Source organism: Gadus chalcogrammus, chromosome 1 (genome assembly GCF_026213295.1).
Source record: "Gadus chalcogrammus isolate NIFS_2021 chromosome 1, NIFS_Gcha_1.0, whole genome shotgun sequence".
NCBI classification, from domain to species: Eukaryota; Metazoa; Chordata; class Actinopteri; order Gadiformes; family Gadidae; genus Gadus; species Gadus chalcogrammus.
In genome coordinates, this window is record NC_079412.1 from 22,889,296 (window position 1) to 22,905,661 (window position 16,366).

The 16,366-nt window shown below is 51.0% G+C and overlaps 1 protein-coding gene across 1 annotated transcript; it reads right to left on the reverse strand.

The window, feature by feature from the left end:
- Positions 1–314: 314 nt before the first annotated feature.
- Positions 315–15,923, reverse strand: brpf3b (bromodomain and PHD finger containing, 3b). Its single transcript, XM_056596661.1, is given in 14 exon segments — positions 315–543; positions 1,329–1,483; positions 2,254–2,342; positions 2,508–2,599; positions 2,950–3,034; positions 4,875–5,127; positions 5,129–5,490; positions 6,433–6,786; positions 8,198–8,510; positions 9,199–9,327; positions 9,952–10,083; positions 10,584–10,740; positions 13,057–14,619; positions 15,545–15,923. Coding segments are annotated over 13 exon segments (3,864 nt in total). The 5' UTR covers positions 14,616–14,619; positions 15,545–15,923; the 3' UTR covers positions 315–359.
- Positions 15,924–16,366: the final 443 nt, after the last annotated feature.

Below are 16,366 nucleotides of genomic sequence, written 5' to 3' on the forward strand. Positions count from 1 at the left end.
ACAGAGCCCGACAAACAGTGAGACACACACACACACAATTCATTATTCACACCGAGGACGCTAGTGGTTGGGTAATTCATTCCAAGACCCTCCTACACACACACACACACACACACACACACACACACACACACACACACACACACACACACACACACACACACACACACACACACACACACACACACACACACACACACACACACACACACACACACACACACAAAAGCCCAGAGTAAAACCCCACAGTTTTGCCTGTGGCAAAATCCCAGACCCTCATCTCAGCCTCCCATTGGCTCAGCCAGGTGGGCGGCTGGTGGGGGGGGGGGGGGGGGTGGAGGAGGCCTCGGGGGCGCCCCCTACAGGTAGCTGGAGGCCAGGAAGGCGTGCTGCTGGCTGACGCGGCTCTGGTGGATCAGGGCGCGGTCGTAGGCCACCTGGACGGACTTGCGGACGCTGGTCTTTCGGCCCTCCATGATGCGCAGCTTGTCTGCCGTCTGGTCCCGGCCCAGGGTGGACAGCTTGCTGCGGGGGAGCCACTGCCTGGGGAGGGAGGGTGGGGGGGGGAGGGCTGGGTGTCATCTGGGATCCAGGCAGCAGTCCTATGTGGTAGCAGACTCTAGGTACAGATCTAGAGTCTGATTTGTGAGGCTTTGGTGTTTTAAGTGATATTGAACCGGCGTTTAATTGCCCTTCGTTATATAATACGTTACAACAAACAAATCCAATTATTAATAAACGGTAATAATGTCAACAATTTATTCATATTTGACCAGAGCTAAATAGGTACAAGCTAATTCAGCACCGATGTCTAGACTGTGGCTTAAGACCAGAATACTACTCTGGCCAATTTCAATAATTAGCCAATAATGCGCCCACTTTTGGGCGCATGAGTTGTTGATGAGTTGACGTTTCCGTTGGTTTCCCTGGCTACCGTTACTGTGAGGGTTAATTTGTTATTAAGCGTGTTGTTCTGATAATTGCTCGGACGCCTCAGTCTCCGCCTACTTTCAAGTTGTGTTATCTTGTAACAAATGATCACGCAGACGCTTTTGCGGAGTCGTGAACCAGTTTTGGTTCTGCGTCGGGTTTTAGTGAGCGGACCAATCACAGCCCTTGCTGGTGCGTCGCCTCGACGCAAGATTAAAAAATTTTGGGAGGCGCACGTCAGGCGCTTGCGGTGGACGCAAGGAGTGTCCGTAAACCCCCTTGCGCTGCGTCGACGTGGAACCATAACGAACCCTTTAGGCACAGCAGGAGACGCGGTGTGAACGGGTTCAAGGTGTGTCACGGTGTGAGTGAGTCGGTGGGTGTGTTTGAGCCCTCACCATGTGCGCTTGTTGTCAAAGAAGAGCACCAGGTAGAGCCTCTCCCCGGCCTCCTCCTGCCGGGCCTCCCCCAGCTGCAGCACCTCCTTGGGGGGGACGGGGATGGGGATGCCGTTGTGCAGGACGCCGTCCTCCGGCATCTCTGGGTCGATGATCTGAGGAACGCACAGGAAGAGCTTCAGCCACTGGGCGAGGTGGGGCCGAGCTGGGCTCAATGACGCTAGGTGGGGCCGAGCTGGGCTCAATGACGCTAGGTGGGGCCGAGCTGGGCTCAATGACGCTAGGTGGGGCCGAGCTGGGCTCAATGACGCTAGGTGGGGCCGAGCTGGGCTCAATGACGCTAGGTGGTGCCAAGCGGGGCTGAATTGTGGATGCTAGGCTGAAGGCTGAGCGGTGCTACGTTGTGCTAAAATCCCCTCAGCTGTGCATTATGATGTCAGGTGTTACAAAGCGGTGCTACAATGTGCTAAACATTGCTTAATATTTAGAAGTTGGTGCTTAAGGAGGCCGTGCCGTGCTAGATACTGCTAGGCAAGGCTGGGTGATTAATCGATCGCGATTTCGAGTTTAGCGTCAAACGATCACAAAATTAACATAATACGTTTTTTGTTAAAAATGAAAATATATATTTTTTTATTTTATGTTTTATAGAAAGGGCAGAACAGCCGGATACATATCTTAATAATATTTTAGATTGCAACATTTTCTTTTTGACTATTTTGTGTATTTATTTAAGGCGAAATTTTAAAGTTCTCAGTTACAAAGTGTTGTTTGGTAGAGACATGCTGAATAAACACATCATGTTTTCAAACTAAAAATAATCGTTTGAATAATCGTGATTCCAATATTGACCAAAATAATCATGATTATGATTTTCCCCATAATGGAGCAGCCCTGCTGCTAGGTGGTGCGGAGCAGGCCTCACCAGCGCGGGGTAGGAGGGGTACCCCCTGCACTTGGCCCAGACCAGGTCCAGAGGCTCCAGCTCATCCTCAGACACCTGGCTGCTGTCGCCTGGACAACCAGCAGGAGGAACCACAGCGTTGAGATTAGCACAGCGAAGAACGCAATATACAAACGTTACAAAGGATTACGTCGCTGCCTGAGATGTTTTGGGAGTGTAAACATCGAAACGTTGGGTTGAACACGAAGCAAACAGGTCAGACTGGTCGGACTCACCGGGGGCGGTGTAGTGGCAGTCTCCGTTCAGGACCTCCAGGAAGGGCACCTTGGACAAGGCCGGCTTGCCAAGGCTTCTCTTGAGAGGCGTGCTACTGGGGGGGGGGGGGGGGGGGGGGCAGCACACAGTGTCTTTCAGTTATTTCAGACCTTCTTCAAAGCATCAACTCACAGACCATCCATCCATCCATCCATCCATCCATCCATCCATCCATCCATCCATCCATCCATCCATCCACATAGCCATCCATCCATCCATCCATCCATCCATCCATCCATCCATCCATCCATCCATCCATCCATCCATCCATCCATCCATCCATCCATCCATCCATCCAAACGCATAAAAGCAATCCTAAATAAGCACTTAAAAAGCAATAATTGCTCAACACAAAATGACCGGGGGTGGGGGGCAGGAGGGGGCGTTATCCTGATGCCTTACATGTTCTTGTGTAGCGAGGGGGGGGCGGGCCGGCAGAGGGGGTCGGGCCGGCCGTCTCCGTGTCCGTTCAGCCCGTTGGAGAGACCTGCAGGGCAGAGTCGGGGTTCAGCAGACACAATGGACGTTCACTCAGGACTAAATGACCTCCGCAGGTCACTCAAACCCCCTGACAGTATCGCCCTGGTCATCCAGTTAGTTGTATGTATATTTATAATATTCTTTATTTCTGTTAAAACTTATATTGTATTTTATTTTATTTATTTCTTAAGCACAGAAAATACAGAGTATATCACAAACATTTCACTGCACATCCTGTACGAGTATGTGACGAATAAAAACCTTTGATTCTTGAATCTGAGTGATGAGAAAGTAAGCATAACACGAGCAGCCAGCATCAGTACAGGTCCATTGTAGGTCGCAAATATTGGTATTTTTACTGCTACAACCATGGACGACCAATAATACGACCAATACGAGCCAATATACGAGTCGGTATATATGATATGGATCCTTGCTTCAGCACAGGTGTAGTAGTGTGGATCCGTCTAGGTTTGCAAGCTTGCGTAATCATGCCAACTGCCGGTCTCCAAGCTCCATTTCCACACTGAATCATGTGTCAGATCGTTACGTAAACCTGGCCCCCCGCCAAGTCCCTGTGACCAACACAGGATGACTAACAGAGCAAAGGTCCGGGTAGCATTGCTGCATCTCTCGGTTAACAATATTCACTTGCCAAAATACGCCAACGTTGGACCCCCCGTGGGGTTGGATAAGGCAGAAGGATGCTGCTACTTGCATGTTGTACAGTACGAGTTTAGAAAGACAACCAGATTCAGTAACTGCAATTTTAACGTGTTTTGTCATTTCGATTCCTATATTGCTACTCTGCACTGGATGTTGACCGATGACCGTTTGACCGATGGTTGACCGTATCAACGTTCACCGATCAAAATTGTCGCTAGTCGGTAAAAATAAATAAAAATAGATGATCAGATGAGGTGACTTATTCGAAGTCTAGCCCACTGTTTAATTTCTCCTCCTCTTAATTATTCCCGCATGCGAGCGGTGGAGAAATATGATCTCCAAATTATTATGGACAGTAGACTAAACGCTACAGTTAGCCATCTCATTCCATCTCCAGATCTTTTTATGTGAAGTGAAAAACATTATCCCTCACCCTAAATTTTTCCGTCTCCTCCAAACTAAACAAGCGGAGCTGTCATTTTCTTAAATGAGAAGCGGCAATGTTGCAAATGAGTGCCTCCTTAACGCTGCCCTCTTCTGATTGGCCCCTGGTGAATCCCGCGCAGGGTCTCAACGAGGTCCGCGCCATCTCAGACAATTGTGGGCGATCGAGCCCGCGCTCTACCTGCAGTAAGCATGCCTCGTGTTTCAATTCAAACACAGGTCGTGCCGCGGTTAGAGCCACTGCCTCTCACTCGGGGAGAGAGTGTGTGTGTGTGTGTGTGTGTGTGTGTGTGTGTGTGTGTGTGTGTGTGTGTGTGTGTGTGTGTGTGTGTGTGTGTGTGTGTGTGTGTGTGTGTGTGTGTGTGTGTGTGTGTGTGTGTGTGTGTGAGGCAGAACGAGAGAGAGATAAGCAGAGTTACGAAATAGCAGGCGGCTGGCGTGACTCGAAGTGGCAGTCATTTCAAATGAGTTAATAATTATTTTAATCTGATCGGGTAACTGGTATCAACTGGTTAATGAGGCTCGGTGGCCGGTCAAGAATATGTTACATTTTTCGCCATCCCTACTCTAACCTGATCCAACATAACGCTAGGTTGTGTGGTACTCTTTGTAGCCGCTATTGAACTACTCCAGCCATCTGCCTTAATGGACATCGCATGCCTCGGTTGCGTTTCCTCTCGCGAATGGCTTTGGATCGAAGCACCGGCGAGAGAGCCTCCGATCGGTTCGTTACTCACCGGTCTCCGACGCCCGCAGGGGGGTCCCCTCCATCTCGCTGTCCGAGCCGATGTCGGGCCCCGAGGCCCAGCAGCAGCGGGGCGTGGCGGGGTCCCCGGCGGCCGGGAGGCTCTTCAGCGGGGTCTTGGACGGGGTGGAGGCGGGCGTGGAGGAGGGGGTGCTGACGGTGGAGGTGGGGGTGGGGGGGACGCTGGAGGCCGTCTCCTCGGGGGCCTCGCTCTTCCCGTTGAGCGAGGGGCCGTCGGGGGGGGGGGCGCCGTCCGTTCTTCGCCTTCTTGAAGAGCACCGAGGTGCGGCGGCCCACGCCGGTGGTGGGCGGCCGCGGGGGGGCGCCGCAGGTCGGGGACACGCCGTTGGTCAGTGGCGCGGCGGGGGGGGCGGGCAGAGGGGGCGGGGTTACCTGCGGCGCCTCCGCCTCCTTCTTAACGCAGTTCGTGTCGCCGGCGGCGCCTGCGCCGTCGGAACTCTCGCTGTCCATTTTGAGGCGCTTACAGTGGCGCGGCTCGCCCGTGATCGGCCGCAGGGTGGGGGGCTCCAGGGGCGTGTCCTCCTGGCGAGGGGGCGGAGCCGGCCCGGTGAGCTCCAGCGTGGGCGGGGACGTGGATTTGAGGTCATCTGAAAAGACGGGAGGGGAAGGGGGGGGGGGGTGAGGGGGGGGGGAAAGAGAATACTGCGTTTCAATTGGATACCGAGGGCCGTGGAGCTGGGCGATGAATGTCCATTTACTATGTGGTGTGATGTGGTGTCGCGGAGGGGTCGCGTTGGAGACAATGACGTCCGTTTGTGATGGTTTTTCTATCATGGTGTCGACGCGTCAAACCACCCGGCTGAGTGGCGCCCACACCTCAGCGGAGGCGCGCCCCTTTAACTATTTTTTTTGCGCCCTCACAACTGCGGACTCGACCGTTCACTGGTGAACCCCGAAAAGATGAGAGCGCGAACGAGGAAGGGCAGGACTCAGAGCGGTGTGAGCCGGGCCACCCTGTGCTACTGGAAACCAACAGACGGGACACACAGACACAATGACAACGGAGACTCCTTCTCTGGACGGGGCTGGGGTGAGATGGCATGGCTAATGGGGGTGGTGGGTCTATGAGGGAGGGGAAGAGGTGCAGACACTAGGGGGGGGGGGGGGGGGGGGGGGGAAAAGAAAGAGAGAGAGAGAGAGAGAGAGAGAGAGAGAGAGAGAGAGAGAGAGAGAGAGAGAGAGAGAGAGAGAGAGAGAGAGAGAGAGAGAGAGAGAGAGAGAGAGAGAGAGAGAGAGAGAGAGAGAGAGAGAGAGAGAGAGAGAGAAAAGAGAAAAGAGAGAGAGAAAAGAGAGAGAGAAGTCGAGAGGCAGCTATGGCCGAAGTAGACTCTGGAGGGACCCCTACTTACTAGACTGGAGTCAGTGGGTGGTTTGGGTTGGTGCGTGGGGGGGGACCCTGGCTCAATTACCTGAGGACAATGTGCCATTAGCTCATGTTAGCTTTGTTTCGTTGCGTTTTTTCGTTTTGTTAAACAGCGTTTTCGGCATTGAGAGGACAGCCGGATGCGGTCGCTACGGTAATCCCCCACCTTTATCGCAGGACGACGAAAACCGCCCGCCGTCGGTTTTCGCCTCGGCTCCGCCCTTCGCCGTCCGCTCCTCCTCCTCCTCTTCCTCCTTCACATCGACGCCGTCGTCGCCGTCGTCGTCGTCGTCGTCGCTCTCGTGGCGGTCCTTGCGGCGGCCGTTGAGCGGGGCGCGGCGGGGGGACGGTCCCTGGCGGAAGCGGACGTTGTGGATCTCGCGGCGCAGCAGGCGGACGCGCCGCGTGCGGGCGCCGCTGCCCCGCAGGGAGGTCACCACGTCCAGCTTGTCCAGCAGCTCCTTCAGCTGCTCCTCCACCGACATGTGGAGCCGGTTGGCCGGGTCCAGCAGGCTGTCCACTGGGGGGGAGGGAGAGGGGGAGAGAGGGGGGGAGGGGGAGAGGGGGGGAGGGGAGAGAGAGGGGGGGAGAGAGAGAGAGAGGGAGAGAAGGGGAAAGAGGGAGAGAGGGAGAAAGAGGGGGAGAGGGAGAAAGAGGGGGAGGGATGGGGAGAGGGGAGAGGGGAGAGTGGGGCAGAGAGGCGAGATGGGGAGAAAGGGGGAGAGAGGGGGAGAGAAAGGGGGGGGGAGACCGGAAGGCCAGATAAGTACATCTTCTTCCATACGTCATGTATCCAAGTCTGGCGGCAGTAGCTCAGGACGTAGAGTGGTGTGGCTAGTAACTGCAAGGTTGCTAGTTCGAACCCCGGCTCCTCCTAGCTGTGTCGAGGTGTCCCTGAGCAAGGCACCTAAGCCTAACTGCATCCGACGAGCCGGCTGTCGCCTTGCATGGTTGACTGCGTCGCCGGTGTGTGAATGTGTGCATGAGTGGGTGAATGTCAGGCAATATTGTAGAGCGCTTTGGATAAAAGCGCTTTATAAAAGCAGTCCATTTACCATTTACTATCCAATCCCTGCACAAATGTTATTTTATGATTGTATCCTTGATTAGCGATTTGGTAGCAAAGCCTATCCATTAGCCACTGAGCTATGGTAATTACATGCAAACACACGAGACCACTACACCCTGAAGCCAAGGATTTATCTTTAAAGACGAGGGCTCAGATTTCAAGTAATCCTATAATCCCTCAAAACAATAAGTAATCTCCACAAAATCGACTTCATTCTTAGCAAGTTGAGTTTTTAAAGTCCGTCACTGCAGGAGACATTTACATTTACAAGTAGGGCATTTAGCAGCCGTGTTTATCCAAAGCGACAATTACAACAAGTACATTTGCCATAAGAAAGAGAAACAATATATCGCTGTCGGTACAGTATGGATGTTCATAGAACCAAGTGCCAAGTACTAACAATCGCTAGGTTAACCCATTCCCCGTACACAACAAAGATAGCTAGGATAAGATGCTACATAACTAAGTACTATAACCAAGCACGACATACAATAAGTGCGTACATTAAGTGCCAGGACGTACAACATAAAACAAGCAGGAGGAGGGACGGGGGTGGCTATGCAGAGCCTAGGTGAACTCTGAACAGGTGAACTCTGAACAGGTGAACTCTGAACAGGTGAACTCTGAACAGGGGAACTCTGAACAGGTGAACTCTGAACAGGTGAACTCTGAACAGGGGAACTCTGAACAGGGGAACTCTGAACAGGGGAACTCTGAACAGGTGAACTCTGAACAGGGGAACTCTGAACAGGGGAACTCTGAACAGGGGAACTCTGAACAGGGGAACTCTGAACAGGTGAACTCTGAACAGGTGAACTCTGAACAGGTTGAGTTGAGTGGCCCCTGAGACTCCCAGACTCACCGTCCTCCCAGGTGCAGCTGTAGAAGTTCTGCTTCTGGGGCGACTCGGCAAGGAGGAGCCCCGTGTCGGGGTCCAGGCCCGTGTTGGCGGCCTGCCGCTGGGCGTGCCGCAGCACGGCGCCCCCCAGGTCCCGCAGCCGGAGTGCCGCGCGGTGGAACACCGTGTCCTTGGCGTTGTACAGGAGGCAGTTGGACACCATGAGGTTGAAGTCCAGCTCCAGGTCCGCCAGGCAGCGGTAGGCGTGCGCCTCCATCTTGGAGCGCATGCAGGAGAAGTCCATGGGGGCGGTGATGAAGTCCAGGTAGTCGGGCACCTGGGGGGGGGGGGGGGGGGACAATACCGTCAGGGGACTGCTCGTCTCCGCCCTCACGCGGTTGGATGAATCTAAAGAGGCTCCTTCATGCTAAAGAGGTTGCTTACAATGATTCCCCTTTGGTCAGAGCAAGAAACTAGTTCAATGGATTGAGTGTTTTCAGCATTACTTGGAAGTTGGATTAAAGTGCCCGTACCTCTCTATTGGTTTACGAGAGTTCTACTATCCACACTGCCATGAAAACGTTGCCACTCCCGCCACCCAGCCAGCAGAGCTACATTTACATTTAGCAGAGGCTTTGATCCAAAGCGACTTGCAACGATTAATGCACACATTCACACACCGACGGCGGAGTCAAACATGCAAGGCGACAGCCAGCTTGTCGGGAGCAGTCAGGTCGAGGCGACTTGCTCAGGGAAACCTTGACACTCGAGCTAGGAGGAGCCGGGAATCAAACTAGCAACCTTCCGCTACGCTATTTGGATTCACACAGTTCAACAGACAATTAGAGCGGACCGAACTCATTAGTAGCCTCCCCACTACTAACAGTGTGGATAGTCTCACACACTGCGACTACAACCAGGTGGCATACTTCAATATTGTCAGGAGCACCTTCTCATCCTCTCGCGTTCGTCGGCTCGTGGACCCAGCGTGGCGCTTCACACGCTGGGCTCCGAGCTGCACCCACCTCCTTGATGTCCACGGGCTCCGAGAAGATGTTGGCCAGGTCCTTCTCCTGCAGCTGGTCCAGGGTGGCCCGCAGCAACACCAACATGGGGGTCAGGCGCATCTCCAGGGTCGCCTGCTGAACCTTGACCTGGAGGAGGATGAACACCGCAGAATATGAGGAGGGTGGGGGACAGTAGGGAACGCATGGAAAATCTTGACGTTTGCATATCATTTAAGATGCGTTCAGGATTACAACAAGCTTCTCCCAATAGTAATTAGCCATTATCTTCATGAATAGCCTAGCCGGAAACAGGGCAAGACATTTACTATTTAGTTATTTAGAATTGTAGGCTTATATATAGTTATCTCAGAGACATGTAACTAAGTAGCAGGTAAGGGCACCCTGCTCATGGTAGGCGGTTTACATTGGTTGAACTGGTCAAAAATGTATTTTTCCAATCTAAAATGGAACACAGATATGTATCCAGCTGTTCTGCCCTTTCTATAAAACATAAAAAAAAGGGATTTTGTTAATAATAATAACAAAATCGAAAAACTTGATTATGTTAATTTTGTGATCGTTTGCCGCTAAAATCGAAATCGCGATCTAAATTCGATTAGTCGCCCAGCCCTACTGTCAGTGACACGATTCGTACCCAAATCTACCACAAGGGTTTGGTATCCTTTATGTTGAGGCTTTCTTCTTATATGTCTGCAGACTCACAAACTAGCAGCAAGGAGCTCTACCAGCGGCGAGCGGGGGGCGAGTTACCTGCTCTCCTTTGAGCTTCTCCCTCTTGCGGATTAGCTCCACCAGCAACCGCGCCTTCTCCAGGTCGTGCCGTAGCTTCTGCCAGTACCTCAGAGCCTCCACCGCTGCAGAAACCTTCTCATCCACCTCGGGCTGGAGCACACACACACACACACACACACACACACACACACACACACACACACACACACATACATACAAAAGGTGAGCTGATGTAACTTTCAGCGTGCATTACATTTATCCGTTTATTCAGGCTGGCGTAAACAGAAATTAGCTGGGCGGGGGCCAGCATGTCGTTTTAAAGTTTAGCTTTTGTTTGATTGTTGAAGACCTGTTTTAACAGTTTTTGAAAAGAAGGATGGAGCCATAAGCCTCCTGCCCCTTTTAAACACCACATAATACCAATACAGTTATTTCACAGACATAAATTACAATTAAAAACATATTTTGGGGAACATGGAATACAAACCACAATCCCTTTTACTATTAATAAGATAACACAGACATAGACATTTCTTTTTACGTAAAAAATATATATTACAAAATCTTGATTGCCAAATATCGGTTGAAATGGCCTATTTCGTTGAATTGAGGCCACCGTTAAATATTGCTAATCAAAAAGGCGGGCCCACCGGTTCAGCGGGCCTCTGTGGTTGGACGTTGGTGTGCAGCCGACGAACAAGTGGAACACCGTTCCGTGACTGGCGCTTCAGGAGCCAATAGTTGTGCATCCTCTGCATGAACTGGGTCTTCCTCTGGAAGAGAATCCCCTTGCAGATTATGTTCAGCCTACGGGCAAGAGATAGATATCAATTAGTGCTATCCCCTGCACACCTCAAGGCCAACACCTCAAACACCGTAATTATAGTTTGCATCAAAAAATAATTGATGCAAATAAAACAATTAAAATAATTAATAAAAAAATAATAATCGCACATAAATTGACAGGGTCGGTCGAAAACCGTAACCAAACAAAAAAGAAATTTAGGCCTGAGGGAAAAGTCCCACCCCTTCACCACAAGCAAGCATCCAATAGGCTTGGGGCTACCTAGGGACGCTGGGGTGAGTGTGGTTGGATCTATTCAATTTGTGTAGCTGTTAATCACAGTTACAGTCTCAAAGGGCTTAACAGGTCATATATTTATAACACCCCCCCCCCCTAGCCCTAGCCCCCCAGAGGACAAGAAAAAAATCCCTTAGCTAGCAAGGAAGAAATCCTGAGAGGGAACGCCGTTTGGAATCCTTCCTTCGAGGGACGCTCAGGTGGCAATGGGTGCCATCATTGACATACATACATACAGGCAAACAGATCACCATGGTAACCGTTGCTGCACTCAACAGCTGCTTAACGTAGATTCATATTGTGCCTGATGACATGTCAAAGGGAAGGACATCCAAGCATTAAAAAATGTATTGTGTCCCCGTGTATGTGAGCATTGCCAGCTTTGCATTTATATGATGTGTGTAGGGCTGTCCGATTATGGGAAAAATCATAATCACGATTATTTTGGTCAATATTGAAATCACGATTATTATTATTACTTTGTAACTGAGAACATTGAAATTTCAACTACAAAAAATACACAAAATGGTCAAAGAGAAAAATGGTCAAATCTAAAATAATGTACAGATATGCATCTAGCTGTATCGGCAGCTGATTCTGATTCTGATAAAAAAAATAAAAGAAATTGATTATATTCGTTTTGTGATCGTTTGACACTAAAATCGAACTTGAGATTGAAATTCGATTAATCGCCCAGCCCTAGATGTGTGTGTATGTTACTGATTGCCAGAGAGGAATTTGTTGCAGGCAAGCTACCTCTTGATCACTTGGATTTGGATGTAATGCTTTACTATGTCATAGGCTATGTAATTAATAGATTATAACAAATTAAACATTACAGATTAGACATTAAATGGTTTGGGGGTCAATATAGTTCTTGATCTACTGTTCCTGGTTAGAGTGATTCACCTATCAATCATTATTGATACATGCCCTAAACTCATGATGGGGAAATTTTGAAAGACATAAAAATGGGCTGATTTCAGGAGGCGATCAGGGGATTCAGGATCTCTTCTGCACAAGACGCATTGTGGGCAAGACACATCGTCATTAGGTTTAGTCACTGAGACAATTAATCCTGTCCTACATTTAACGCTGGGAATTTAATTTACATGCATAGTTAGTTACTAGAATCTGAAGCAACACTATGCTTATTTGAAACGTGTACTTAATAACCGCGCTGTCTGCTGCAGCTGGCCTCATCGAAGAGCTCTGGAGGGGTGCCATTGACAGCACTCCTTTCATGGTCACCCACTGGTTTAACAAAGAGTCGGTGGGTTTCGCCGATACACTTCCATGGGCAAAATAAAAATACGGAGGCTGCTTCTGCCGCAGCAGCCGGTTTTGTCACTTGATGAAGTACTAAATATAATAGGCAAACGAGAACTGCAGCCTTGAAAGTGATCAGCCCACGATCAACGCGGTAATTGGTCTACGTCACAGTAGTAAAAAGGAGTGCAAATATTTGACCTCAGCAATGTCCATTGCCAGATCACGTTTAAAATATATTTATGCATTCTATTTATGTGACGATATGTTATGAAAAGCCTAGCCTAAATAATTAGGAACCGATTTAAAATAAGGCATTTTTTATGATTAGAAAATTATCTTGTTTATCTTCCTTGATATAGTACCAGTTTATAATATAGATGTACATGATATATAAACCGGGATGCACCAATGGAATTTGAACAAAATGGAGAATTCTTGGCAGAATTTCATAAAGAAATTGAAAATAATTGGTCAGATCAATTGATCTGTAAAATAATGCAGATCACCAATTTGTGAAATTGATGTCGGACCTGCTTATGTGATCACACATTGAAAAAAAAAAAGTGTGGTCAGTATCAGCCTCAAAAAACCCTGATCGGTCCATCCCTAAATGTGCCCACAAAAAACCACAACAATTTAGAGTGGAGATTTGGCAAACACTGTACTGGAGAGAATTCAAACAGGCACATTACACTGACACAGAAGATCACCCCCTCACAGCTCCACGGGGTCATGGCGACCGTGTGACGGGGGCGGTAAAGACGGCGTACCTGGGGGTCGGTATGTGCGGCACCGTCGCCACGGGCGACGCGGGGCACTGGACCGCGTCCCCGGCGCCCTTCTTCCCTTTCCTCTTGCCCTGCTTGCCGGCGCCGTCGCCCTTCCGGCCGCGCTTCGGCGTGGTGGGGAGCTCCGAGTAGGCGCTGCGCCCCCTGCTGGCCCGCCGCCGGCTGCCCACCACGCGGCCCTCGCTGTCCCGCTCCGCCTCCTCGTCCGAGCCCTCGTCCTCCTGGCCGGGCGGCGAGTGCACCTCGCAGAAGGCCGTCTTCTTGACGGAGAAGGTGGTGCCGTGCACGCTGGTCTCCCGCACCGGGTCGATCTTCATGAAGAGGCCGGCGCGCTGGGCGCACGTCACGTGGAAGGCCCTGTAGCAGTTGGCCTTGTGGCACTGGATGGAGGCGCCCTGTCCCTTCTGCTTGCACAGGTAGCAGGTGAGCTTCCAGCGGGCGGGCGGGATGTTCTTGATGCCCTCCACGGGCTCCAGGAACACCGTGTTGGCGAAGCACACCTCGGGGATCCAGATGGCGCAGGCCACGTGCGCCCAGCGGCCGTCGCTGGTCTGCTTGAAGGCGCCGCCGCGGTTGGGGCAGAGCACGCACTCGGCCGGCCTCTGCGGCGACTGCAGGCAGCAGCGGCACAGCCACTGGCCCTCGGGGATGTAGGGCACGCCGTAGCACTCCTGGTGCACGGCCAGGTTGCACGCGTCACAGAACAGGATGACGTTGCTGTTGAGGCACTCGTCGTCCAGGCACACGCAGCAGAAGGCGTCGTCGTCGTCCGCCGCGCTCTGCGAGGGCGCCCGGCTGCGCGCCTCGCGGTACGCCTCCTCCTCCAGCCGGTCCACCAGCAGCTCGAAGGTGTCGGCCGAGACGCCGGGGTGGCCGTCGGCCCGGCGGCCCGCGTTGATCATCTCCAGCCAGGCCGCGTCCTCCTCGTCCATGTCGTACTCCGCCTCCGCCTCCAGCTCCTCCGCCGAGCGCTCCATGAAGCGGTAGTACGCCGCGGGCAGGGGCGGGGCCTGCGCCGGCCGGAACGTCTCCAGCAGGCGGAAGGTGGGCTCGGGGAGGGCCGCCACGGCGCCGCCCTGGTGGGGGCCCCCCTTGTCGGGGGTCTGGGGGTGCGAGTTGGGCCCGTGGTTCTTGGAGAAGGGCGAGGACTTGACGGAGGAGCTCTTGGGGTCCTTCCTGCGGCCGCGGGGCGTGGCGGGCTTGCGGACCGCCTGGGGGCCGCTGGCCGGCGGCGAGGGCTGCTCGCTGTTCTCCTTGTTGCTGTTACACTCCACGATGTCCTGCGCCATCATCTCGTCCTCCGTGATGACCGCCAGGGGGTCCAGGATGGAGATGCGATGCAGCCTGCCGTCCAGGTCCACCTCCACCACGCGCTGGGTCTGGGAGTAGCTCAGGCCGTCCCGGGTGGGGGACGTCTTCAGGCCGTAGGGCGACGTCGGCGGTTGCCGTGCACCCCGGCGACAGCCGGTGGCGTCTTCGGACCGTCGGCTGCCAGCTCCGGCCCCCCATGCCACTTGGCTCTTACGGCGTGGCTTCGTCATGGACCTTTGACCATGCAGCAACACACGTTATTAATATTCAAGGAAGGACTGCCATTTTATAACAATACTTCATTGGAATGGTGACACAGCCATGTGATAGGGATTTAAACATTTAGGCTGGTGTTATTACTATAGATTACTATGATTGCTGTGGCAAGATCACTGATTAATTGAAATAATGACTTCTTTATTTTAGTATTCAATTCAGAAATCTTCGGCCTCAGCTCACTTTAATTAAAAAAGAATACGTCAAATTACATCTGAGATTTAAGAGATGACAGGCCTCAACTATGATGATCAATATTGGTGATCAGTACATTCGGATGGACTCTTGCCGACAATAGATGGTATCAACACAACTCAACAAATTTAACCTGGATAAGAAAGAAAAAATACGCATGTCGCAATTTAACTTACTCTTATTAGATAGATGCCTACCAAATTCAGTCGAATTATAGATCAGTTCAATATGCAGATTTAGCCCCTGCAACTACAATCAAGGCTATCCACAACATGACCTGCCAAGCCAATCAACTGCTCCCACACTGCGATTGATGCGCGCCACAGCCAATCATTGTCAAGAATAACACCGCCTCTAATGGCACACACTCCTTATCTTGAGAGCAAAATGTCAGCCATATTTACAGTATTAGAACGTTCTCAAACACTCGGCCACTTATTAAGATCAATTTATAACAAGTAATACATAGGTTCAATGTATATAAGTAATATTAGGAATACATAGATCGTTGTCAAAGTAGTTTGAGTCCAGAGCGGCTACGATTGCAGCTAACTTTCCTCACCCCGTATGCCTTCACATAGACAACATACAGGAGCAATGCTAATCCATTATAGCTGAAATATTTAACGCCAGCAATTACATGGTTAACAAAATATATCGTTTCAAGTGGGACAACAACCCCTCTTACCTTTTGCAGTGACTGACACAGGCACCCCAACAGTAGGTACCCGGCCGCGTCCACAACCGTCAATATCTGGCCAGTAGCTCCTCTAGAAATACCACCAAAAGTTAGCAGCTAACGTGAGCTAGCCGCGCACCTCAGATTTGCCGCAAACGCCGGTATGTTTTACCGTCTAATTCGCTCCCGTTTTTTCCTCAACATCCCGTATATAATGCCCCAACACAACTAATGTCTTCTCAAAACGCGAACGGGATGGGCGCCCGATCTTAAGTTTAAAAACGGCTTGTTGTCGAGCTAGTTTGTTAGTAGAGGAATGGCTAGCCTGGGCTAGCAGTAGCTGGCTAGCTGTCTATGTGGTGAGCGGAGTTTGGAGAGCGAGCCCGCATAAGCCCCGCCCCTACACTCAACCTCGCCAGCATTTTCGCGCGCGGGCCACTCGCCCGTGAAATTGCCGGATCTGCAGTATAATGTACAATATTTGGTTCTTCTCACGAAAATGGTTAATAATGTATGGTTTCAATAATTTATAACCAGAAGGTACAGAATAGAAAAAGAATGAGATTTACAAAATGTAGCATGAAATAATGGCCTACATTTTATAAAATGTCAATGTCTACCTGACCTCAATGTCTAAAATATTGCATTCGTTTTTATGCACTTTGTGTGATGTATTTTTGCTTATTATGTGTAAGATTGTTATTTTTCGTAGATTTGGTATATATATATATATAATATCTTAATGCCTTTTAATACTGTACCTTTCTTTCTGCTATCAACCTCTATTTAGTCCGGAATTAATAAAGTAGGCTACATCTTATCGTACATTAC